General features: G+C 40.1%; 1 protein-coding gene across 29 annotated transcripts in view; it reads right to left on the bottom strand.

Moving 5' to 3' along the window:
• TCF4 (transcription factor 4) overlaps window positions 1–27477 on the bottom strand; it is a 361587-nt gene that overhangs the window by 19219 nt on the left and 314891 nt on the right. For 23 of the 29 annotated variants that reach the window (XM_025422190.3, XM_025422183.3, XM_049112456.1 and 20 more), the window contains 5 exons: window positions 27245–27377; window positions 19362–19429; window positions 18159–18237; window positions 15289–15365; window positions 12338–12541 (listed from right to left, as the gene is read on the bottom strand). In XM_025422190.3, the coding sequence (XP_025277975.1) occupies window positions 12338–12541; window positions 15289–15365; window positions 18159–18237; window positions 19362–19429; window positions 27245–27377 (561 nt within the window). The remainder of the gene's footprint in view (window positions 1–12337; window positions 12542–15288; window positions 15366–18158; window positions 18238–19361; window positions 19430–27244; window positions 27378–27477) is intronic. The other 6 variants (XM_049112451.1, XM_025422203.3, XM_049112499.1 and 3 more) reach the window with 1 other exon arrangement.

The following is a 27477-nucleotide window of genomic DNA, read 5'->3' as shown; positions in this document are numbered from 1 at the left end:
ATTACTTAATAATAATTAGAACCTAATGGTGGTGGAGGCATATATGACAAAATAAAGTGAATGTCATGAAGGAGTACAGGGTTATGCAGGGTTTTAAAGGATGGGCTTTGAAAGAAACCCTCGAACTGAGAAACCAGGGACTTCTTCAAGAAGGTGGCATTTTAGATAGGCTTTGAAAGATGTGTAGGTTTTTGATATAAATTATTTAGATTTTTAAAAAAACCCTGACATTTAGCATCAATGAGATAACATCTCAAGTCTAAATCAAAGTTTCTATTTTTACATCAAGAAGTGGCATTATTTTGATATTAAATCTATATGAAGCAGCAGCTAAGGACTGCATATTAACGTGTTTTCATGTTGTCAGACTACACAGTTTGGACAAAAAGCAGATTTTAGTAAAGCCCTTTATAAACCTCACAGGCTTTACTACAAAGTGAACAAAACAGGGCATTTTGGACACAAATGGTACCTCACTGTATGTATGTATGTATTATTGGCCCAAACGACTCATTCTTATTTAACTGCAGTGAAGTCTTTCATCTCCCAACTATACAATAATGGTTTCCATATGACCAGTGGCTCTGCTATAAATAAGATCAAAAGCAAAAGAAAGGGTTTAATAAAAGAAAATGACATTAAGAGTAGCATTAAATCGGGGGGGGGGGAATGCCAATATTCAACTCTTTTGTTTGTTTGTTTTGAGACTGAAGCTCCACATGGTACTAAGTAGCTTCCCCATATATCATGAAAAGGCATTTGACAAGAAGGAGTAAAATGTACAAAATCCATTTGGGTATGCCTTAGAGTGGGAAGGATTAAGATGGGGGACAGTGGGGAATGTGGGGGCAGGGAGGAGCACCCCCCTCCGGAGGCAGGCTGGACAACAGGTAAGCAGCTTGTTTCCCATCGAAAGAGTTCAAGGGAACATGTCGAAGGCAGATTCTCTGTCCTTTTCTGTTCTATTTAATGGAGATAGACTTTTGGTAATCCAGAGATTCTCAGAGAATCATAACATTGCTCAACTCTCGTACATGAGTTCTGAGAAAGGAAGTTTTTTTTGGCAATGCGCAGTGACTTGATATGAAGAGCCAACTTCCCAAACAAATTCTCTTCTAGTTCTCAAAAAAAAAAAAAAAAAAAAAATCACAATGTTAATCTCTATTCCCGACTGGATAAACAGCTGCTAATAACCTCCAGCTCCCAGGGGAGGAGGTTGTTTCCTTTCATCTTCAGACTGGTGGATATCTGACGTGCCCTGGACTTTAGTGATTCCACATGTTCCTTCCTTGGTCTTCTTCAAAACTGCCCTGGTACTGGTCTTGCCAACCCAGGTTTCTTTTCGCCCTTCGACTGCATCCGTAGACTTGGAGGACATCCTCGGTTATGGTAGTACACTCATTTGAAATTGTAGTTCTTTTTACTGCGGGTGTATTTAAAGAGGAAATTCAAGCACTTATAACATCTAAGGGAAGCTGAAGTCTTGGACCTTTGTATTTGAAGCCTTGCGAGGGAAATAACCATTTTGGTTTCCTTCAGGCTGAGCTAATTATTCACTCAAGGGCTGGCTACGTTCAAAGATACTCGGTTCCTAACAGCATCACTAATGCGATTACTTACCTCTCTGTGTTGGTGTACTACATGCAGGGGCCAACATCCCACTGTTCCTCTGCTAGGAAGTCCCCTGCAGAAGGTTACAGGGCCAGCCGGCCCCCAGAGTCATTGTCACTTGTTCTCAAGCACCTGCTTTACTGGTGACCTCAGTCCTACACCTCAAGATTCAGACATTTCGCAAAACAGCTTTTTAAACAAAAACCAGCTGTTTCCCATCTAGACTACAGGGGGAAGAATCTGGGCAGCTCACAGAAACATTACCCAGAGACTACCATTCCCCAATAACTTTCACACACTTTCAGCTCCAAACGAGACCCGTCCGTGTGCAGAAGCCAGGGAGAAGGCAAACGTGAAATTAAAACGTGGAAACTCAATACCCTGGGTCTTGACGGTGTGTCCAATTAATGGCTTCAAAATGAACGTGGTTATTGTATCAGGACAGTGCTTCCCCAAAGATGTCATTTAACTAATATTGGACAGATCTTTTGCTTAAACTCAACTTTATAGTTTAAGATGATTTATGGATGGAGAGGAAGCTATAATTATGCACAACTGTGAATGTCAGCCAATTAGGTAGAGTTCTCGTGTTTCAGAAATGCGATGTTCAAGCTTTTTTTAATTTTTTGATTTTTTTTTTTAGGTTTGCACTCTTAAAGCTGCTTTGCCTAAACCCTCTTCTTATTTTGAACCCATTTTACACTTCTATTTTCTAAGCAATTAAGATACTTTTGATTCGAAAAATTTACAGCCACAATAAAAGTTAAAATAACACCACGACCACAGATTTTTAAAAAAATATATAAAATGGCCAAGGCCTAGTCTTGGCTTTTAAACAGTGCCAAGTTGCTCCAGAATTTTCTGTTTTGGTATGAATGACATAACTGAATTACTTCATGAGCTGCTACTTTAATTCCTAAGGGTGGAAAATTCCATGAGTTAATTTAATTTGGATGTAAAAAAATATACATGAAAACTCGCTCTTCCTGTGGACTCTCATGTGAAATATTTGAGCCAATTGTTGGAGCTGCCGTGCTTCCAGGAGGGGCTTTCCACCCAACGCCGCCTGGCTGGTGCTGCAGGGCCTGGTATCATCAGAAAATTCGGGCACATAAGATCCTTTATTTGCTGCATATGTTTTTAATCACTTTATTTGATAGTTCTGTGCAATGCTGCTTCTAGCCTGTCTCTAACTGCTGAAATCCTACACGGATGCTAACATGGGCTCAATGACACCTTTTCCAGGAAGCTTTTCCTAAGGTGTTTCCTAAGGCTGGACAACATTCCTCCTTCTCTGAACTGTTTCTTAAGCCACTTCATAATTCCACCTTGCATTACAGTTGGGCACAGACTCCTGTTATCACCCTCCCAGAGTCAAAGGCCTATAGGGTCAGAGAGTCTCGTGCACATTTTGTAACCTTCAAAGGATCTCAAGCACAGAAGACAGAGGATGAAGGAATGAACATCTGTGTAGTTTCTGATACATACAATTATTATCTTTCCCCCAGAAAATCTGCTTTCTTGAGAAAACAAGGGTAGTAATACCACCTTTTTAAAATGCAAGGGCTGTGTCTTTTCTAAACTATGCATGGTTTAGCATTATGTCCTTGTCCCCAGTAAAGGTTCAATAAAAAATATGACAATGACTATGCTATTAAAAGCATTTACCTAAAAAAATAAAAAGTTAAAAAAAAAGCATTTACTACCTTCCTTTTCCTCTATTATTTTAGAAGAAAGCAAAGTAAAAATATGATGGAGCTGAAGAGTCTCTTTTAAACGTGTTTTTATATTTTAAAAGTGGGGAAAACAACCAGTTTTTTAAATTTATTTAAAGTTCATGACACTAGGGTGTGAAACACATACTTTAGGGGAAAAAATTAGGGAACTAGGCTTGCTTTGTCCTAAAGCGGAAAAAGGGAGTCTTTGGGGTTTGATGGTCCAACGCAGACCGACCATTTTGTTTCCAGGTCAGAGGGCCTGTTTTGAGTAAAAGAGGTATTGGGGAGGAGGGCGGGGGGAAAAAGGGGATATACCCAGTTTGGACCCGCTGCTGTGGGATCTGGGCACGCATCATGTCCTAACCACTACTCTCAGGGGTTGTTCATGGAGCGTAAGTGGTTGTATTTAAAACCTTTGGCTTTTGAATAAGTTAAGGCAGAAATACCGAGTGTCAAATGGTGAGCTCTACCTTTCTGAAGGTGCTGTACCTAAACCCATGGTTAAAAGAATTTAAGTCAGACAGAAAAAGACAAATACTGTATGTCCTCATGTTATGTGTAGAATCTTAAAAAAAAAAAAAAAAAAAAAAAGGAACTCAAATAAATAAGAGAATAGTAGAATGGTGGTACCTGGGTGATATGGGGAGATGGTGACCAAAGGGTAACTCTTGTAGCTGTAACATGAGTAGATCCTGGGATCGAATGTACAACATGGGGACAGTAATAAACAATACTTCATTATAGATTTGGAAGTTGTTAAGAGTAGATCTTTAAAAAAAGTTATCACCAGGCGCACAGAAAAAGGTAATTATGTGAGAGGATGGAGGTGTCCACTAATCATACTGTGGTCATCATTTTGCAATATATAAATGCATTAAATCATCAAGTTCTATACCTTAAGCTTATATAGGTTTGATGCCAAGAATATCTCCAAAGGCTAGGAAAAGTTTTAGAAAATAAAAGGAATTTCTTCAAGTTCTTTTTCTTCTTTTTTTTTCCCTTAAGTTTTCTTAAAATAAGGTACAAAATTGATATAGATTAAAAAAAAAAAAAAACCTTTCAGTTGAGACTGATCATTGTGGACATTAGGGTAGATGGTGAAACTCTATAGATAGGCAAATAGCCTAATCAAAGAGAGAAGCCTATATGGGTTTCTATATAGTAGATATGGAAAGATGATGGAGATGACTAAGATCTTGAGTGAAATCTATAATAGGCTATTTAAAAGATAGTTTCGAAGTGCTGTGAGAGGGAGGCAATGACTTCTCAAACCCACTTTGGTCCAAGAAGAACAAGTTTTTGTGGACAAACCTCACTTCCTCATTCGTAGGAATGCCACACGTCAGGTGTCTTGTGATAATGCTAAGGTCAAAATGAGAGAAGGTGGAGAGCAGGAGAGCAAAATTAGTTGAACATTACTGGTTGAAATATTAAACCCAAAGGCAAGGGACGATGTAAGTGTCAAGAGAATGTCTGTAGCAGGAACCTCAGGCCTTCGGCTCCACACCCTCCCCTAGTTAACATTTTTGTTCGTGGCTTTGCTAAGGGCAATAATAGCACCCATCAAATTTACCCACGACAGAGCTGCAGCGTATGTCACCGAATGAGGACCTACAGGAGACCTTCGACCGCAGTCTGAAATTCAAAGGCAACGAGAAACAGCAAAACAACAAAACCCCACAAAGGCATAACATGAAGTTTTGTGACGGTACAACACAAAGTACACAAGGGTAGTTGAGATATGTATGACTTATGGATTTCAGCTGATTATAAGTTCAATATTTGCTAGCAGGATGATGAAGTCATCTTCAAAAAGGCCTTTAAATGAAGATACAAATCATTGAATGAGTTTGGTAGTAGATCCACCCTAGTCCACCCTGATGATTCCTTGAGCACTATGTTCAGTTTGAGATTCGACATGCTCAAAGGTCCTTGAAAAAGAAAGCATTCCTTTTAAACTAGGGGGAACACACTGGAAAGTCATAAAATCAAAACTTTCATGGTGGGGGGTAAATATTTGAAGATATAAATATCCGGCCCAGAGGGGGGTGAAAAAAAACAACTGAATAGACTGTTTTCAAAGAACTGTTAGGTTCCTAAAGTATTTGTTGGGTTGACTTAGGGGTAAACTTCAGTGACCAGAAAAATGAGGACTGCACAAAGAAGTAAATTTGGGCCGGACATAAAGAAGAGTTTTCCAACATTTGATAGAAATGCGCTTTAGGGTCATTTAGAGCTATTTATCCTTGGAGGAAGGGGGCTGATAGAGGCTTGTTGACTGCGTTGCAGGGGATTTTAGGGGGGTTTGGATAGATAGGATAGCTAAGATCCCAGAGATTCTACGGTAGTAATTGCTTAGAAATGCAGCATCTGCTCAGATTATCTACAAAACTTTATGGAGTCAAAATCTGTGAAAAGGTAAGAGGAGCAAGATTGAAGACGACAAAGTCTCTATGGGTCAGACCTTCCCTGGAATTTTCTGACTTCTGCCACTCTCATGACTATATATACCAGTTAATGCCACCCAAGATAACACGTCCCTGCCCATGACCCTCTCCTGTTGCATGAAGCCAAGGGGCAACTGTGGAAGTCCCTTGGGTTTCTATCACGGTGAGTGTTGAGTACGCACAAAATTGTTGAATCACTATGTTATATGTTTAAAACTAAGATAACACTGTATGTTAATTAGACTTCAATAAAAAACAAAAATAGTTTTTTCTTGGGTTTCATTAGTTTCAGTCAGTAATGAAAAGGTTTGTAGTATCAGCCACAGTTTTGAAATTGCTATGGTACTGGGTTAGAGAGGAAGTTCACTGCGGCGGTGTGGTATTCAGTACAAAGAGGACTGCTCTCCTTTGCTGGCTTGTCTGGTTTCTATCCTAGTTTGGCCATTAACAAGTGGGCGTCCATGCTTGGGTCGCTTCCCCTTTCTGGGCCTTGGTCTTCGCCAGTAAAATAAGGGGCACAGGCGAAATGACTTCTGGGGTGCTTTTAGAACCTAAAATTCAACAGTCCTAACTCTTAAAAACTATGAAAGCAAAACTAAGCTGTTTTCTTATGAGGCCCTGTGTGGTAAAAGTTCTTGTATGTTCAAACATTAGGTAAAGAGAAAAGGTGCTTTATCATGTACTGAATTTTTTTCTGATAAATTCTTTTTAACCCCAATTAAAAATGTTATGAACAGAGGGCAACTGGGCTAGCATTGGCTTACATCTAAAAGCCAATCCTTTCTCCTCTCCTCTCCTCTCCTCTCCTTCTTTTCTTTTCTTTTCTTTTTTCTTTTCTTTTCTTTTCTCTTCTCTTCTCTTCTCCCTTCCTTTTTCTTTCTTTCTTTCTTTCTTTCTTTCTTTCTTTCTTTCTTTCTTTCTTTCTTTCTTTCTTTCTTTCTTTTTTTTTCTTTCTTTCTTCCTTTCTTTTTCTTTCTTCTTCCTTCCTTCCTTCCTTCCTTCCTTCCTTCCTTCCTTCCTTCCTTCCTTCCTTCCTTTCTCTTCCTTCCTTCCTTCCTTCCCTCCCTCCCTCCCTCCCTCCCTCCCTCCTTCCTTCCTTCATTCCCTTCTTCCTTCCTTCCTTCCTCCCTATTTCAAGTTGAAATGCACGGTTTCTGAAATGTGTGCTGCATCCCCCCCCTGGGTGGGTTCTAGGAAGGGGTCTCAGGGATGCTGTGGAGGATGCATGTGGATGGGGAGTTCTACAGGGCTCCTCCAGGAAGTGAGCTAGAGCAACCAGATCCTCAGGAGATCACTACTCTTCTGCCAAGTGACAATGGCACTCTTCCCTCCCAGGTAGCAGAGCTAAGTCCCTGCTCTCTGGTGGGGCTTGCTATATTGCTATAACAATGTGTTTTCAAATATGTGTCCTTTTCTACTAAACTGCGAACCCTTTAAGAGCAGAGAACATGTGTTAGCACAGAGCCTGGCATTTGGTAATCACTTGATCAATGTTTTTGGAAATGAATAAATGGACTTTAAGCAAAAAAGGTCTGAGAACCACACGGATACTATATATTAACAATAAAGGAGAGTTTTAGCTAAATGATCGCTTCACTGCTGCTGACTCCACTGACAAGTAATCAGAAACACAGAATCACATGAAGATATTTTTGATGTGGGTTTGGTTCTTACTCAGTTAAAAGAGGAGATTAGGTCATCTGAAAGGCTTGCTTTCAGGTCTCATCTGTGGATCTGAATACTGAGTGAATACTGGAGAGAATTATTTTTGAAACACTCACTTCAATAATTTATAGAACCTAATGATTTAATATCAGGATTAAGCATGGAGATATCTGAGGCACGTGGGGGATGGGGCGTGGTTATATCTGGGTAATTAGCTTAGTGATAAACCCACCTGTTTCCTTATTCTCCCACATTCAGAGATTTCTGCTTTGACTCTGTCGGAAACGTGGGTGGTTTTGGTAAGAAAAATAATTTAAAATTTACTACTTCATGACCCCAGTAAGGAGAGTGTACACCTCTCGCCACTTAGCACAGACATGCTGACTTAAGAATAAGTGTGTAGACAATGTGGGTTTTAATCTAGCATACCACTACACTGGGGGGGGGGTGGAATTCTTTACCTCTGCATTTGGGTAGAGAGCTGTCCTGGGCACTTGACCCCAAGATAGCTGAGGACTCTTTCATCAAGGAGCATTTATCAAGATTTGAAAATCACGAGCTCTTACCTCCCTAAGATTAGTTCTGAAAAGGTGCACCTAAAGCTAATCTCTGGGGAGTGCTAGTGGTAGTAAACAAAGAGCATGGAACATGAAAGCATTGTACCTGAGTTGAAAGCTGGCCTCATGACTTGCGCCTCCTCAAACCTAGTTAGGCCCATTTGACCAACACCTAAAATGGATATCACCATCATCCTCAGAGGGCTCCTGTGAAGACCTCCTGAGATAATGTTCACGGAGCACCTAGCAGAGGGACTGGCAACTTGTCCGGCAGTCAGAAAATAGTAGTTTCCTTTCTCCCATTCTGACTGACGATTTATTCACTGGTGTGTATGTGTGTGTGTGTGGGGGTACTCAAGGACGTTACAATATAGGGGGTAAGGCAAAAGTCATGCCTACAAAAGGTATATAGTTTTGCAAGACTGGGTAGATATTTTTATGTAGCCAACACTATGATTCACGGAGCTCTGGAAAGTAGAAAAGAAAACAGGCTATCACAGGTGGAGGCAGCAAGGGAAGGCTTCCTGGAAGAGGAAGGATTCGAGCCAGAGCTTTGAGGGTGGTGGGAATGAGATGGGCGGAGAGAAGTGCGCAGGGCAGGCCAAGCCCAACAGACACGAAAGAACTACTTAACGAGGACGTCCAGGGCAAGTGCTGTAATATGCACAGACTGGTCTGAATGGAAGAAATTCTGCATGTTGGACTAGCTAAGCATAAGGCTTTTGGTAAATGGTAAAGGGGCTTAATCAACTGGATTAAGAAACTGGTCTTTATTTTGTAGATAATGGAAAGCCAGCGAAGGTTTCTGGGCAGGAAAGAGCATGGCCACATATCGTCTAGAAAGCCTGCAAGTCTACGACATTCACGCTAGCATTATGAGCCATGCTGCTGGGAAAGAAATCCCTTTCATTACACTAATACTTAGTAAATCACTGAAGACCTACTTCAGAACTCCAAGGAAAACATTTTATGAATCAAAAGCTAAGTACAATATGTTAGCAATTAAATGAGATAACATAACAGCCGAGGCAGAACCAGTTCTCCCCACCACGATTTCAAGCTGCTGCAGAAAAGAAATGCTTCTATCATCTTCCAAGTTATCAAGCCATTTTGTTTTGATTTTCGGAAGGCGGGGAGGAAGCGAGAAGAGGATGGAGGTCAAGAGGATTCAAAGCTGTCTATTCTTTAATCAGGAGGCATTATTAAGGGGACTCACAAAGGAGATTTGCTCAGAACAAGCCTAGCCCTGGGATGGGTCTTCAGTCGCTCTAAGTGGCTTCTGCTCCAGGACCAGGAACGAAGGTGTGTAGCTGGAAAGAAACACCCACCAGTGTTCTCTGTAGTGAGGTTTCCGGTCCTTACCTCCCACTGCTACTTTATTTACTGCAGCTGGCCAAGGTTTTATAGCCTGTTTCATGTATTAAAATTCAAATGTGGAAAACATTACCAGTATCCTCCTTGATACTTTTTTTGTTGTTGTTGTTCGGGGCAAGGGGGGGGGGTGGTTTTTTTTTTTTCTCTTCCCCTTCAACTTCCTTTTTATTGTGGAATGTATCAAATGGTCAAAGGCTAACTTCAGACTGACTAAATTCAAAAACTATTTCCTTTGTTCTGATGTTTTTGTTTGAAAATTCATACCAGTTTGCGCAAGGAAAAGAAATGACAATCCGATCTCTTTCACACACGTTGGGGAGTTTCAGGCTGGGGAGCTCAGACCCTTGTGGACCTGCTGGGTCTTTGTGAGAAGAAAGGAGAAGGACGGCAGGGCCTCCGCTGGTTGAAAGGGCAGCAGGCTGTGGCCACGCTGCATCTCTGGAGCTACTCCTCACCTGGTTGGCTGTGCGGTCATCCCTGACTGGATTAGAAGTGCCTTCAGAGGAGTGAACGGGGAACTTTCCCTCCTCAGCAAAACTAGCAGCTTTATGGCTTCTGCAGAGCCTTTTCAAAACCAAATCAGAGATGTTTCTGGGCAATATTGGCAGAATATTTCCCTTCTCCTATTGCTCCACTGCATTATCTCCCCTTCCCCTCCAGCCAGGTCAGGCCAACTTGCCCTCTCCAGAGACGGTTCTAGTCCCTTCATCCTATCCCACCTTTGAATCAGACTCAAGGGGGAGGCAACCCAAAGGTCACACAGTCCCCCAAAGCATCTCTATGTATAGTTTGTTATTTTAAAGAACCACTTAACCTACATCTGGTATTTAAGAGCAAACGTTACATATTTATGGAAAAAACTGTCTCTGAAGCAATGTGCCCTGGGTGTACACTGCATCCGTTTAACATATGCAAAATGAACACAGCTACAGAAATTAAACTATTTTTCTCTTGATTGAGAGCAGATATAGAGAAATGGTTATAAGTCACAGATCTGGCTTTTAATAAAGCCAGATTTCTTAATTAAAAGCAGTATTGTTTAAACATTGTAGTTTAAAAAGAAAAGAGCTGTACAAACTAAAACCTCATATTATATGCATCCCAAGTGTATTTAACACATTACCTGAGGCCAAGCTAAATTAAAATCTAGATTTTCCTTTTGTAAACTCTTAGCAACTGCCATGAATAGACAAACAATTTTTACTCAATGATGAATTTTTAGGATAGAGGTCAAGGAAAAGCAAAAGAGAAAAAAAAGATTTAGCTTTGGCATTCAGAAATATCTTTCCACGTTTTAGAAGTGAGTTCATTGCTTCTATTTATAAACCAGTATTTTTGGTTTCAAATTGGTTGCAGGTTTCCATGATACACCGCTCAGGATGGTCCTCTCAATCATAGTCTTTTATTAAGAAAAACTGAAAGGAGGACAGAAGAATCCTACTGAGCAAGAACTTAACAAGCCTCAGAATAACCTGTGCTTATTTTGCACTCTCCTCTTGGAATCATCAGTAGACAAGAGATGCTACATTGGTAACAGAAGATGGACCTTCATCCAAGCAACTGTTTAAGAGCCTACCAGGTATAAAACAGGACACTACAGTGTTCATTGATCAGGAAGGAGTTTATAAGAAGTGGAATACACGGAATCATTAATTAGCAATAAATTCTCTGCCCAGTCAGTCACCTTACGGTCATCACTTAACATTTTGTTAAGAAGATTCTGGCGACTGCAGCAACTGGGTGGCTCAGTCAGTTAAGCCTCCAACTCTTGGGTTCAGCTCAGGTCGTGATCTCAGAGTCTTGAGATCAAGCCCCACATTGACCTCCACGCTCAGCACAGGGTCTGCTGCGGTTTCTCTCTCCCTATCCCTCTGCCCCTCCCCACACACTAGTGCTCTCTCTCTCTCTCAAATAGATAAATAAATCTTAAAAAAAAAAAAGAGGATTCTGAACTTTCATAATCATCCAAAAAAGGAGGATGCATTTCCCAATGGTTTCTAAAAGCAATGGGCAGAGCTGAAATTCCAGTTCTCATATGGACAAATCTGCTTAAATATTATTTAAACAAACACTTATTCATAAACAGGCAGTGATAAACTACTATATCCTTAAATCACAGAGTCCCACACCATATATTTAGACAGATAAACACAACACATAGTTCTACCTCCCACACTCAAAAGACATTGATTTGGATTCTTTGATAATAATAAAGAATTTCAAACTATTCGTATCTGAAATGCCAATACTGTAAAACATACAAAAGTTGAGCCCCCTAGATGACATCATTAAGATGAAGACTTTAAAACACCAGCAATGACCCAGGGATGTCCTCCAAGTTATACAGTCAAGTAATATGAAAACACATAGCCACCCAAAGACTTGTACGTGAATGTTCATAGGAGCATTATTCCTAATTGCCAAAGAGCAAAAATAACCCAAATATCCACCACCTGGTGCACGGATAAATATAACGGATCCCTACATGAGGGAATCTTTTTTGGCAATAAAAAGGAATGATGCTCTGATACAGGATGAGATATGTATAAACCCTGAAGCATCACACTGGCTGAAAGAAGCCAGTGAGTCGGAAAAGCCCATCACATACTGTACGATTTCAGTGTTAAGAAATATCGATAGGCAAATTATAGAGACAGAACACATTAGTCGTTGCCAACGTCCAGGGAGAGGGAAGATCGGAGAGTAACTACTGCTGGCATGGGGATTTCTTTTCTTTTTTGCAGGCGATAAAATGTTCTAAACTTAGACTGCGGTGATGGTTGCATAATCCCGTGAACATTCTCAAAAACATGGAGTTGTAAACTTTAAGTGGATGAACAGCAGGTAAGTGAATTATATCTCAATAAAGCTGTTTAAAAAAGAAAAAAAGCAGGAGCAGTAGTATTTATACTTGAAATTCTAATTCTATACGGTAACTAAAGAGTCTCCAAATTTCATCACTTACCATGAGTGAATGTCTGTTGGCTGAAAGAAGACCGGTTCCATACCCTGAGCCCAGACCACCCATCGCTCCATTATGAGAAGGTCCAATGATTCCATGCATGTCCCCATGACCACCCGGCATAGCTGTGGATGGGCCCACTGCATGATTCCGGAGAACGTGAATAGCATCATCCAGTCTTTCTAAGCGATCTTCAATTCGGCTTTGCTGTTGGTTAATAAACGATGTGAAATTTGATTTAGTTTGAAATGCATGTGTAGGTTATAGAAGTAAAATGTGAGTTGACACAAATCACACTTTGGGTTTCTGAATGTATGGTTCCAATAAAACTTATTTCCATGAGCCAATAATAAAAAATAAACAGTGACCTTCCCAGGAAACTCGTGAAAAATGTTAATGGTTTATCATAGTGTTATTTTTCATGAACAAAGTATATTTTGTAATTCTTCCAGGACATTATAATGTACATATGCCATAGTACATTGCTTGAAAGAGAATTTAGATTTAACTTTACAAAAATTTTTTTGTATCTATACAATTTGAGAGACATTCTAGCAGTCAATGGTTAAAGATTTCAACAGATTAACAATGGAAAGATGATGTATTTATAGTCAAATTATTTTCTTTGAGGCATATGTCCATCTCCTCTGCAGTGCTAATTATGAAGTCAAGAACAGGTAAATGCATACAGACTATAATTTCTTATTGCATACTATCTATTTTTACCAGTGTGTCTTGCTTTCTATCTGTTATTACCAGCCCTTGTGTGTGTGTGTGTGTGTGTGTGTGTGTGTGTGTATGTAGAGGGGAGTGGGAACTCAAAATGGACACAGAAAAAACATTACAAAAACTTTGTCAACCCAAGTGGTATGAGATTTCAAGACTGAAGAATCACAAAGATGTGAATTAATTGTTCACCAGGGCCCTCTAGTTGATTCCAAAGCCCTTGCTCTGTATAAAATTCACTACCTTATGTAATTAAATTATACAATTCAAAACCACCTGAACTTTTTTTTTTTTTCATTCCTGCCAGTGGGATCCAGTTTTCTTCAACTAGAGAAGGCCTAGACCATAGTTTTTGGTGAAGAAAAAGCACACATAGGTGTGTATTCACTTTTTTCAGTATGACCCATGACAGCCAGTAAACATCTGCATACCCCTCTGCCGTGTCCATTTTAAAACATGCTATTTCACTGGCTCTTCATTCTCCATGTGTAAGGCAAGCAGGGAAGATATTATATATCCCTACCATATAGATGTGCAAATCAGGCTCAAAGAAAGGAAGTATTAGTTACTCAGTGTCACAGCGCCAGGAAATGGTACAGTTAGGGTTGAATCGAAGTCTCTGGACTTCAGATCTAGTGCCTCTCTGTACTAGATCATGCTACAACCTCCTTCGATTTCCAACGGGCTGTGCAAGCAGATGTATGAGCTCTACTGCATGAGAAAAAAACATTTCTAATTATTCTATACCGACAAAAGGAATGTGTGCCTAATACGGTCAAGTCTACGGTATAGAAAACGTTCTGATTTGGTGGGCTTTGTTGTTAGGGGGTCTCCCCTAAGCTCCTAGCTGTTACTGATGCAATCTTTGAAAAGGTGCGAAACTTCCTCGAGTCTATACATCATAATTTATAGAAATGGGAATAATACACACTTCCAAGTGTGAATGTGAGCACTGAAAAGAAGTAATGTGTGTGCCTATCACCCCTTCTGGCTCACAGCTTCCTGGTGGAGAGAGCAGTTTCTGTTTGTGAGTCCCCTTGTGAGCGCTGAGTATTCAGAGAACTGAAGCTCTAGTTCATAACTATGAACCGAGTCTGTACGGTTCTATAGTGGGACACGACCTAGTTTTGATACATGGGTTGCAGAGAATAATTGATGCAGGTAAACACTTAGGACAACTGTGGATTACATGGGTGTGGGCTGCGGATTACTTAGTTAATGTAGACAAGGCAGCTAGTGTATACGTTGTCTTACCCTCTGGTTGCCTTTAATGGCTCAAATGCATAGCTGGATGATCCCACACTATGCCAAGGAAGACCACAACCAAGGGAGACACCTACTTTTGTACATCCATTTTTAGATTTTCCTTAATTTAAACAGTAAGCCACCAAAAGGGAAGAAAGGAAATTCTGAGCTGCTGACAAGTCATTCAGTTAGATAGATGGATGAGTCAAGGTCTCTTCCATGTTCTATCTCAAAATATGGATGAAAAGAGGGAAACCCACCCCTGAAGGACTTAAGAGTTCCTTGTTGCTACTTCTCCCCGTCTGATTCATACCCGGACCAAAGGCGGCTCAGAGTGGCGTGATTTCATGCACATTGCCAGCCACATCTACCATGAGTTGACAAAGCCTAGAGTGTCAGACACTGAATCATCACGAGAGCGTTTATAATATTAATTAAACCCATGGAAAATTTCAGCTACTGGCTCCTGGAAGAGCAGACATTTAGTGATGTTACTAGAGTTCTAGAAGAACCAGAGTGAATGGGGAAACAGATAGTAGGCTTCGTATTCAGAGGTCAAGAGGAGAACTCCTATAAGCCTGCCACTCTAGAAAGAAAAGCAGAGGTATATTGAATCTTCAAGTGTTCCAGCCACGCAGCTTGGCTGGAACTCCAGCACTCTCGTATCAGGAAATCATTAACTCATTGCCAGGGATCCTTCCCAAAGATGGGACGGATGCTGCTATCTTTCCAGGATTTTTAATCTCTTACCTGGTCCTAGGTATTTGGAGCCCTGGGGCTTTACAGTGTAGTAGTGTCTGGGGTATAATCTACAAACAGGAACAAATAGAGTCTAATAGCTCTGACTCTAACAAACTTGTGCGCTAAACACCAATCTGAAGTTTCTGTTAGTGAGATAAGCATCTTGGAAAGTGTAACTAGGTGCAAAAAAGAAGAACACGGTCACAAAATGGCTAGAGGGGAGATTAGCGGATGAGGCTTACCAAAGAGTGTAAGGGTCCTTCATAATTAGGAGATGATGAGGCCTGTCCTCCGTTTCTAGACCAAACAGCTGTGCCTGCTGGTATTAAAATGGAGATTCCAATGAAATCTATATGATCTGAAAACAATCTCGCAGATATTTTAAACAGTTCTTTTAGAAATAGCAATGCTGATTTTCCTTTGGAAAATTAAGATAAATACATGTAAACCTCCCATACAAGAATTCTGGGACTAGGAAGAAACATTTTCAATTTCAAACTTGACGGGGACTCAGAATTCTCTCAGGCTTCCTCCTAAAAGGGAACATTTAATAGGTTCTGAATTTTAGCTAGAGAAGGGTTCCTACTGCAGAAAAGAGATCACTATGTAGTCAAGGCACTTCTAAGAATGCAAAGGGGGATTCCATCATATCTTTGTGCAAGGCCAGTTTGCAGAGAGAACCAAAATTCTCTCACAATGAAGGACGGCATTGCTACTTGTTTTCAAAATGACCTTTAAGAAGGGATAAGCCTTCCAAACTTTTTGAGGGAATAAGATTAGTTGGCAGTGATCCACTAAACAGGAAATTTAAAAACTCAATATAACAACAATAATAAGTAAGTAGTTTCTTCTGAAGAAAAGAATTATTTTGGGATCCGTTAAACTGGATTCCTGCTACAATCTATATTACATGTCTAACCTACGAAACAAAAGCCACTTTTACATATAAAATAAAGCATACTCTATGTGGAAACTAAGAAATAATTCAAGAAAGAGGAAAAAATTGTATGGTCTCACTGTAATCTCATGCCCTGGCATGGTTAGCATCTAAAAAAAAATCCTTGCTTCCCGTCATTTCTGGGTGTGCATGTATGTGTATTTTTATGCTAAATAAAAGTAGGATATTTTGTTCAATTACTTTTAGTGATAGGATATGGACAGAACCAGCTATTTCCAGTGTGCAAATAGCAATTTGTCCCTCTATTTACGTCTTCTTAAAGTTCTCTCTTCTTAATATGTGGTCTTTTGTGGTACATTAGCAGGACCCCAAAAGTGGCCTGTTTCTGTGTCTTCCACACAGAGCATGCTGCTCAGGTTTTGGGTGTTGGTGACATTTTCTGGAATGATGTATGCATCATAACTGTCTTCTCCCATCATTAACCTAGAGGTGGAGTGGCAGGATGGCGAGCACTGGATTCTGGCCCGAGCTCTGCTACTGTCACTCATGCAGCCTCATGTACCTTTGTGGTACCCTTCCTGGGCCTCAGTACGCTCATCTGTAACATCAGAGCACCAGACTAAAACAGCTGTTCTCAAACTTTATTATGCTCCCAATCCCCCCCCACCCCCCAATTATAAGACAGATGAAATTAGAGCTGCTTTGTTTGCAATGGGGAACTTGGAACTCTCCCGGCTCAGTCTCCCACACCACTTGCCTCACTGGGCTCGACGCTATCTCTGTCTCTCTCTGGCTCTGGACATTGACACTGGTGATCATTTTCCAGAGCCTAACTGCACGAAGACTGGCCAAGGAGTATGTAATAATCCTGAACTTTCTGTTCTTTTTCTGTCAAGGGGATGTTGCATGGCTGTTCCATGATCCTCTCAGTATCATCTCTGTGTCCTTTCAGTTTCAGATCTGCCCATTGGTCCCTGTGGACTTGACGGTTCAGCCACCCTTCTCTATTCTGTGACATCCTCCACCCCATGTCAACAGAGGCTCAGAAAAGCCTGAGATTCCATCCCACCTAAGCCATGGCCATCGCCTGTGAAAGCTTCGTGCAGTCCAAAACCTCCTACTCTCTACCAGGGAACCCAGTTTATGATGGGCCATGTGAATGGTGCACGCAGGGAATAACAGAGAGATCGAGGCAGCAGCCTTTAGGCAAGCGACTCCCCTGTAAATTACAGTAAGGTCAGGTTTCAATCAGGTACAGATGCAATTCGTTTCTTTTTTAGAAACCACCTGTCCTCTTTCCCAAGAACAGAGACATGCACCAGATAGGGCCTTCTGGAAGCATTTATACTAGAAGGGCAATGCGCCTCTTAAATGGACCTCTGAAAAGTGAAACATTTTACTCACATAATTCAACAACTTACAGTTTTACTATTTGAAGCCATATTTGAAGTCATTCTAATTTGTTATATTTTAAAGGCAAATATCCCATTTTACTCCACACTCTTACTTCTCAATTTATTTACAAAATTATAGTCTCCTCAATCATGTCAGCGAGGTGGACTTTAAGAAGGAAATGCAGAAAGTCTAAAATTTCTGGGGGAAATGATCCTTTTTGTACAGTCTATATTTGATGACTATAAAATTTATATTCAGGGATCCCTGGGTGGCGCAGTGGTTTAGCGCCTGCCTTTGGCCCAGGGCGCGATCCTGGAGACCCGGGATCGAATCCCACATCGGGCTCCCGGTGCATGGAGCCTGCTTCTCCCTCTGCCTGTGTCTCTGCCCCTCTCTCTCTCTCTCTCTCTGTGTGTGTGTGACTATCATAAATTAAAAAAAAATTCCTGTTAAAAAAATTAAAAAAAAATAAAATTTATATTCATATTCCTGATTGTATTAACTGGGGTTTCTCATCTTTGGTGTCTTATTAGAATATATTATTCTGTTGACTATTTTCTACAGTTAAGAAAAGTTTAAGAAGTTTTCCATATGCCTATGTATTCTACAAACATCTAATTTCTAAGAAGAATTTTGGATGTAAATGGCTATACTTTCATATGGCAGTGGAAAAGACAAACCTTTCCATTTTTCTGTTTGGAAATGTTATGTTTTAAGCTTTTAGAGGGAGGAAGTTTCCACCTGCCAGATCAGGAAGTACAAGAGGGAAATCATTCTCATAAACTGGTACCATGATGGGGTTGGATTTAGGTACAGTACCTGAGAGAGAAGGAGGAGAGCCAACAGGAGTTGAAGGGTTTGATGAAAAGCTGTTGTTAGTGTGATCTGGAGAATAGATCTTAAAACAGCGGGGAGAAAAAAAAACACCCTCATTTATTAGGAATAAAGAATCAACAATTTTTAAATGACAAAGTGTCGTTGCAGTTCATCTAAAAGTTGCAAGTCATAAAATACATGTAACAATTGACTCTAGTCCTAATATTCTAAAACGAAAAAATTAACAATTTCTTTAGTTTTTCAAAATAAGAATTCTGAGCTCATGTAAGGTGGTGGGGAGTATACTGGACCAGGGTCCGTACTCCTTTCTCTCCCATATCCTACCATGCCGCGGCCATGAGCAAGCCACATGAAGACCCTAAGCCCCCGTTTCTTCCTCCATCAAACAGGTTAGACAACATCATCTCTACGATCTTTGTCCAATTCCTTCTTCACCATCATTAAGGCATTTAAGGTCAAGGCTTTAGATGCCCAGATTAAGTATAAACTTCTACTCAGGCCACAATGCTAACTCAAACTTATTTTATGCTCCCAACGGGAAGGAGAAACCAACCGAGGAGACAAAATGTTAGAGTAACAAATCTCCGTTTACGATTGTAAATAATCCTGTCTAGCTTTTGAAGAGAATCCCGGGCATTCACCCTCACACAAATGGAGTGTGCTACTTCGTCACTAGTGAACATGCAAGAAATGATAAATTCTAGCCTCCTGGCAGTGGACAAAGAAACGGAGTCCCCGGGTGCCAATTATGTGACAATTTTTCACAGACCTCAGGTATGGTCATTTTTGTTTTTTCTCCCAAGTGCCTTTCCCAAAGTGTCTTAGAATTGCACCCCCTGCAAAGTCAGTCTTAGCTGGTCAATGAGCACCATATGATTTTAGAGAAAAATAAGAAATCAAGGTAGAAAATCTATGCACCAAAAGGCCCTGACAATATCCACTAAGCCATAACTGAGGACTGCTTGGCGCCACTGTGGGGACCCCAGCTGGAAAGCTCAGCCATTCCCTGGAAGCGTCAGAGCACCCTCCTCAAATTTTTTCAGTAATCATTCTGCGAGAAAGCTAGCATTTCCAGAAATCAAAGCGATTTGCCATTCATTTTCTCCAATTCCAAATGTCCACCTCTGATTAAAGTTCACCCTTCCACAATGGTACATATGAAGTCCAAAGTCAATATTTCCTCACCGAAGCAAGTGCTTTCCCCAGAGCATCTCCAGTCTGGGAGCTGCCTGCTGCCCCGCTTCCTCTATTTGCTGCAAAAACAAAAGGCAGAATATGAAAAACCAGGCAGTGAGACGTCTAACAATTTTCTATTCCTGGTCCATTTACTCACAATTTAATTGCATTTTTAATGCTAATTACAACACATTAATCTTTAATTAGCATTAATTTGTTTGCTGAGGTAGATGTCAAATATATTCATGTTACTTTTTTTGCAGATAAAATATAAACCTGACACCTTGGTTTAAAGATGAAGCGTTTCAGTTGCCAGTGCTTGCCCTCTTCTTGCCCACGAGTAGTTAGTGGAGGATGGTGGGCAGCAAGCGTGAAGGCACACGAGGTTCACCGCTAAGAAGTGTGCAGTACGTTCAGGCCTCCCAAGTCCTCAAAGTTCGTCTTTTCTATCTCAGAGGGTCAACTGAATCGTCTTCTCAAGTAATTTATGCCTGCTTTCCATCTTTTCAAAAATTTGATACATAGCAAAGCGAGGTGCTCCTCTCGGCAAAATAAAACAGAAAGCCTATGATGTCTGGCTTCCTGGGAGAGAAGATACTTTTAATATTTTAAGTTCCCCGTATTCTCCACATACTCAAGTCAGTGTTCACATTAAAAAAAAAAAAAAAATCTGAACTGCTACGCTACCAGAAATCAACATGATTTCCAATTCCAGAGATAAAATGAGTCTATGTATTCACCAGTGATCTGTGTCATCCCAAACGGTGGTATTTTTAACTACAAAATAGATGAATGGAGGCCTGCTACTCTACGCTGTAGTTTTTGGCATTCGAAGTCTGGAATTCAAAGTCAGCTCTGTTGAACAGTATTAATACAACCTCTAAGAACATTTGGCATGTGACATTGATTAAGGCCTGAACATCAGCAAATAAACCTAGTAGTTAAATAAAACCTATTAAACTCCATGGAGGCATCTTTCACTATTTTGTGAAATAAGGAAAGGAAATCTTAAGGCAACTAATTAAAAGGAGAACTTTGTTGCACACAACATAATTAAAAAAAAAATTTCCAGCCCTATCTTTGATCCTAGGAAGCACACTTGCTGACAAATATGTCATCTGCTTCTAGGTCTATAAAATGGAGTAGTGGGGTCAGATGTCAAGAGGTTGAATTCTCTGCTTCTCTAGGTTATAATTTCATTCTCCTGACCTCTGCTTAGTATGGTTAAATTATGTTTGCTATTTTTATATATTTATATGATGGGTATGTCAGTTCAATAATCTTTTGAGGTGTGCTTTATTTGGTTAACAAAACCCATACATGGCCATATTCATTTGTTAATTACTAAAACTGAAAGAAAACTGGTATGTGATAAAAGGAACACAACCACCCTCTGAAAAAACTATTCTTTTTTATATCACAAGTTCATAATACTAAAAGTATATCGGTTTATTAGTACTAAGGATGATACGTATAAGTGCATCTTTGAAATGAGGGTCAGACACACAATTGAGCTAGCTGGAACTCACAGGTGCCACTAATCTTAAAAATACTTAAATATAAGAGATAGCTGAAAATATATCCCGTGTGAAAATGAAAATTTCTGCATTGAAGAGTTCTTTAAAAATGAAAGAAAAATTCTAAAGAGAAAATACAGAGAACACTAACATTTTCTTCAGCACGTACTACGATGGTATTTGGGGGCAATTAGACACATTTCTTTTTCCCCTAGAAGCGATATTATCACAGATACCTAAAAATTAGATTTGTCAAACAAATTTGTGAGCTGCTTGATTAGAAAACAGATCTTTGTGAAATGGAATTTCAGAACCATGCCGGAAAAAATATTATATTCTCTAACAAAAAACCTAAAGCAAACAAGACAAGACAGTGCTTCAATTAGAGAGAAAATTTGCTACAGTAGTGGCTTTCAAAAGATTAAATCTTCCTTTGAACAACTTTAACATGAGGATGACGAATTTTTCGAAATTTATTTTCATAAAAACCAACAGAAAGATTTTAGGGACATTTAAAAAATAAATTATATGCATAGCATAAAATCACACTTTAGGAGAGACAAGATAAGAGCGTTATGATTACTTTTGTACTACACCTTGCCAACTAAACTTTCTATTAGTGCCTGTTCTTATAGAGGGAGATACTGGGACTCAGGAAGTAGAATAAAAACTAGAATCGACTTCTTACCTCATGTTGTCATGAGAATGTTTCAGAAAACTCCAAAGGCTACTCATGGAAGCCACTGATAAGAACAGACTATTTTTTCACATGAAGCCATTCTACCTTGCAGCAGCTGGAAGGCCAAACCCAAGGGTTTAAATTTCAAAGCAGTTTACTGGGGCCAATTTGCCCTTTCAGTTGGAATGCCTTTTGTTCTGTTCCAGGAAATGTTGGAGAAGACACATTTCCGAGCCCCTAAACACGTAAAGCGACATGGGTCCTTCTCTTAAAGATTTCTCTTTTTGTGGGACTGCTATGTCAAAAGGCATAAATAATCAGAAAGCGAACCGAAATTCTCAAATGGCATAAGTTTTTTTTTTTTTTAGCCTGAGTAGTAATGGGTCGTGTTTGGCAAAACACACTTCTAATCAAACTTTGTGCTCATCGGGTCCACATTATGGCTTTCATGTGATAGGACTCGACTTACTATTCTAGTTTTTGTCAATTCATATTATTAGAAACTGCCAAAATGCTCACGTATAATAGGAATAGTAATAAAAAGTACTGTGCCTACTAAGTAAAGACTGGACCGATTTCTTGTTATTTTAGCTCTCATCAATTTCTCGTGCTCAAGAAAACACACACACACACACACACACACACAAAATCAGTCTCTAAAGCGGTAAGGTAAATATGAATACAAGATGAGCAGTTATTAAAAGGAACTGCAATTTTGTAGGAGGATTTGAGACTGCCAGCCCCTTAAGCATTATTCAGATGGCTTGAACACAGGTGCGGCTGCTGGCTAGAAGATGGAGCAGAAAGAAGGGTCTGTATCTTCGGTTTCATGTGGGACCACCCTTGGTCTCACTCTCAGCTTTCTGCAAACAGCAATTCCTATTAGAACACACCCTCATCAAAACACCAGGATGAGTGGTGTCTGGGGACTGGCTACTGAAAATCAGAATTTGGAAAATGTGTTATCCCTTTATGCACCCCCATAACCTCAGGCTGGGAATGTTGTGAAGATATAAAAGGAATAAGAAGTACAATGCATACTGTATTTGTCTGAGAGTTGATGACTGCTTTAAAATTTAAGGGTTTTTGAACTGTGTCCAAGTGACCCTCGTGTTATTAAACTATTAGAAATAGCAAAATGGTTCTAAAATGAACCATGGAGTTCATGTCTATAAAGATGACAAAAGGAGGAGTATCTCCAGCACCCCTACTACACACAATTTTAGAATAAAGACTCAAAAATAGGCTACAATGTACTAATTTTTAGCAGGAGGGATTCCTAGGAATTCAAAGGGGGGAGTTGGGTCCCATGACCATGTGCAGGAAATGGATGAGAAGACTTAAATCAAACTGGTTTATTGTTCTCCGTTGGTGGTCTTTGTAACTAAGATACCATGTCACTGCTGGATAAAATCCATATTACTCTTACACTCTGTGCCTGTTCATCACCCAACTGTATTTGAAGGCTCAAGATTCTTAGAAAAGACAAAGTGAATATTATGTGACTACTCTAATAATAAAATTACTGTGAAACCAAGTCCTCAGGGGGAAATGGACATAATGTTTCTACTAGAAAAGCCACATACTAAAATGCATCATGTCATACAAACATGTCATTAGAAGTGAAAGTTGTAAGCCAGATTAATTCAGGAACCAGATAGATATTCCAGGGTAATCTTTAGCATATGTTGCACTAAATCAATCTTGGTAGTCTGTTCCCTCAACACTGTTTGCTTTGAGGTTTAAAAACATGGGAAGTACCATGCATTAGGAAGCAGGCCAGTTAAAGACTAATGGAACAATAATAGTTATTATAACCATTATGTTAGTTTTATGCCCAATTCCCTCCGAGAGGAAGGGAGAGTGTGTAGTCCCAAACAACCAGAGGTCACACCCTGGGAACGTATACAAATGGTATCTCCCATGGGGAACTGGAGCACTCTTGTCCTTGAGTAATATCAGGGGACTTGTGCCAGGCGAGGCAGTGTTCTCAAGCCTTTTGGCCCAGAAGACATATTGACGTTATAGGTAAGAAGGAAATATGTAGATAGCAAAATATATATGGCTGCATCCTCCAGATATTTCCATCCTCTATAAGCTGGCATCTAGTCACTCACTACACTTCCTCCTCTGCGTGCATGCTGGCATGTAGAGGTCCTGGCCTGGACAGCTTCTGATATATGGCCAGGAGTACTGCACTGAAAGGGTTTTAGGAATATAGTTCAAAGGCTCTGATGGTGGTAATTTGGAAGCCCCTGGATTTAGCTCTTCTCTTTAACTGGGTACTATACCTGCTGAACTAGTGAGAATCCATGTTGTGTTCCATGCATTATATTCAGAGAATTCCAGGGAGCTTACTAGGCCCTTCCAATTCAGAACTGTCGAATGCAACCTCCAGAGTTTGCTGGCAAGGCTTCAGAGGAAAATAGTGGACTCTATGCCTCAAGTAAAATAAATTACACTTCTTTTGAAAATCCGTGGATGAGTTTGTCCTTCTTAAGCATTTCTCAAAAAATGGTATTGGGCATTAAAGAGCAAAAGCAAACAAAACAAAAAACAGTCATCACTCCGCCCAAACAAGTCATCCAACGCCTCGGTGAGCATCTGCCATCTTTGAAATGCACAGGTCAGAATGGGGGCAAGGGAGCTGATTCCAGGGGGTCCCCTTCTGATGGTTCTAAGCTTGCATCTCACTCCATGTGCATTTTGTCATTCTATGATCAGTTCAGGATATTCACCGACTGCCAGGAGGACACATTATAACAGGAAGCTCAGAGGTGGGGTAATGATCTCCTCCTGAACTGAAAAAAGCAGCTTCCTAAGACATCAATGCAACTTATGAAAAGATTGTACTGCCTTGCACTTTTTCACCAAGAAAACTTAAAAATGTGATGTCCATGTGTTAGTGCTTGAACCCCATTCTTACAGCATTAGTAGTGCTTACAGTCATTTTCTACAGAATCATGTGTGTAATCTCAAACATGTGTCAGGCTATGTGTTCCCTATTTACCAATTATTTAATTAGCTCTGTTTGTTCTTTGAGATAGAGGCAATGTAATATTTCTTTATTTCCTGCATTTCAGAATGAGTGAGTATATGCCAAATATTTTCAAAAGTCTACAGATGTATCCTATTAATCCATACTGTTTGTTAGGGAAGTATCACTAACATCAGAAGGGAAATCTTCTCTTCTTGTTATACAGACATGCGGCCATTCCTGACTTCTACCACACTCTAAAAATCGATCCAAAGCCTAAGAAAATTGAAGTGGAAATAAACACGAGCTACTCGACACCGTGCAATATTAGAGCTTATTATCATATTTAAATTTTCCTCTGTATGTCAATGTAAGGAATTGGAGGACGTATTATTTTAAGAAAGAACATTCCAGAATATTCTCCCTTAACAAAATCCTAAAGTCTAACTGCATTTATGCAAGTTAATAAAGGTCTGTTCCTCCAAAAAACTGAATTACCATGTACACTTGTTTCCTGAGAAGATTATAAATCTTTCTCACATTCTGCTAATAGATTTTGACAAGTATACTCATGATCATGGGCTAATTTATGTAATAAAGTTATTCTTAAAAACCCTTTTCTGGGTTCCAGAAATCTCATACTTTCCCCTTTAAAATTATGGCTCTTTTATTATTGTTGAGACCCTCCCTCCTCTTTAAAACAGGGCCCTGTGGTGTATATAACAAGTTCACTCCGTCTTTAGTGTGTGGTTGAGCCTGTTAGTGTGCAGAAGTCACCTACTGCTCCCTTGCCGCCCAGACCAAATGAAGAAGGACAGCAGACATTCCTGTTCATCCACAGGCTGAGTCAACTATCTTAAATAAAGCAAATCTCATTCCCACTGAGACTTGTGGGCATCCTAACCACAGCTCGTAGAGAATGATTATTCCATTTCAAAATATCTCTTTCTTCCCAAGTTGGGGTACCTCTCTCCCAGAAAGACTGTTTTGTAGGCCAATCAACAAAAATTTTTTTCAAACAATGCCCAAGCATGTTTTCCTCAACTCGAGCTTTTGCTCCACCTTTATACCTTCCTAAAAAAGAAAATTACTCAAACCACAAGTAGACAGGAAATCTGCCGTGTAAGAGGATGAATGACCGGTCATCCTTCTTTATAACGAGACCTCATGACTGCAGAAAGGGGCTTTCCATTTGTCAAACCACATTGAAGTGAAATATGCTTTTCTCACCCTTTCAGTTCTGCACTTCTTTCTTTCTTCTTGTTTTTCAAATCTGCCAAAACTGCATTGATAGCCAACCCAACTTCCCCATGTGACCTCTGTCCACTCCTCTCCAAGGTCAAACTGATGCAACACATTTGTAAATGCTTTGTTATGAAAAGTTATGAAAATGGAAACTCTTGTAAATTTGCTTCTTACTGAGACATGATAGTGAAGGGCTGCGAGGTGGCTCATCTCAAGTGTGAAATACATTACTGAATAAGCAGGGAGTGTATTATCTGGGCAGAATTATATTTGCAACATTTCAAAGCACATCTCTTCCCTTTCATCAAAAACTCTCCCACATAAGTGATTCACACCACTTTTCTAACTCCTATGGACTCTCTAAAGAAAATGAAAAACTGCAGAGAGCTAAGGGGAATAAACAGTAGGATTATTGTCACACATTCTTCTCTCTAAAACATACAGCTAATGTTCTCTTCTCATCGGGGGCCCACTGGAAGAAATCATGAGGCCAAGCAAGGTGTGAGTTTGAGCTAGGACCAGAACAGTGGCGACCAGTGAAGTCTAAGGTTTTAACAAGACCCCAGAACATCAGGCTGTGTGATTCCTATGAACAGCAAAGTTGTTAAAGGCAGATTCAGAAGAGGGTGGCTCCCTCCTCCCCAGCCTGGACTCTTTCCTCTGGGGGCAGTCAGACACCTGCCTAGCTCCTCCCTCCAGGAGGGAGTGCTGGTGGGAGGAATCATCTGTCTGGAGAGAGAATCACAATGGACATCATGAGAAACCAGAGGATGATGGTTTAGTTCACTGGGAAGCAGCACTCTGCTTGGGCCTCAATTCATTAGTAAACCTGCTTGAGAAATGGCAGTGAATCATTTCTGGCCCTGATGCCCAGGCATCGCCTCTGCAAGAAGTAACCAAATGCTTCTTCCCCTCTGAAGGATTCCATGATGCCACATTCTCTGGCAGGTGAAGCCATCTAGTTATTAATAACCCGCATGAATTTCACAGGAACTAGTCTTTGGAAGGCTCTGGTATGTCATGGTTAAGAGCTTAGAACGGTGACTAGAATTTGGGAAGTGGTCAATAACTACTATTGAGCTAACTTGCCCCTATCTGACTAGTCTTCAGTGGTTTGTTTTATAAAAGTTCACTTTGCTCAGAGAGTGTGAGAAGCAAGGTAGTTTCGGTCTATTTAAACCTTCGTTTCATCTAATAACTCACAATGCACCAAGTAGCCAAATATCAGTTTCTTGTGACCAAAAAAGTGATTACAGACAAGCCAATGACTATATCTGTTTAGATTGAACTAACAATATATGTTAGTTCATGTATTTTCTTTTCTTTTTTTTTTTTAGTTCATGTATTTTCATTCAGTTATGTGACAAATATTCATTGCCTGATTGCTATTCAATTATGAAGAGAAAAAAGAGGTCCTATCTTATTGAACCCTGACCTTGATGGTCGGGTCAGAATCGACATTTCTATGACTCACCCATTATACTGTCTGTCCCGTTGGCAGGAGGTGTACAGGAAGAGGTGCTGTAATGGTTTGTGCCACTACGGTGGAAAGTGGACATCGGAGGAAGACTGGAATTGATGTCTGCTGAGGAGTGTGATGGATAGCTCTGCAGCAAAAAGAAAAAGAAAAAAAAAAAAAAAAAAAAAAAAAGAAGAGGCCACATTCAACCATGAAATATTTTGTGGGTTAGGTTTCTAATACTCCTT

Source organism: Canis lupus, chromosome 1 (genome assembly GCF_003254725.2).
Source record: "Canis lupus dingo isolate Sandy chromosome 1, ASM325472v2, whole genome shotgun sequence".
NCBI classification, from domain to species: Eukaryota; Metazoa; Chordata; class Mammalia; order Carnivora; family Canidae; genus Canis; species Canis lupus.
This window is presented reverse-complemented; position numbering and strand designations above follow the sequence as displayed.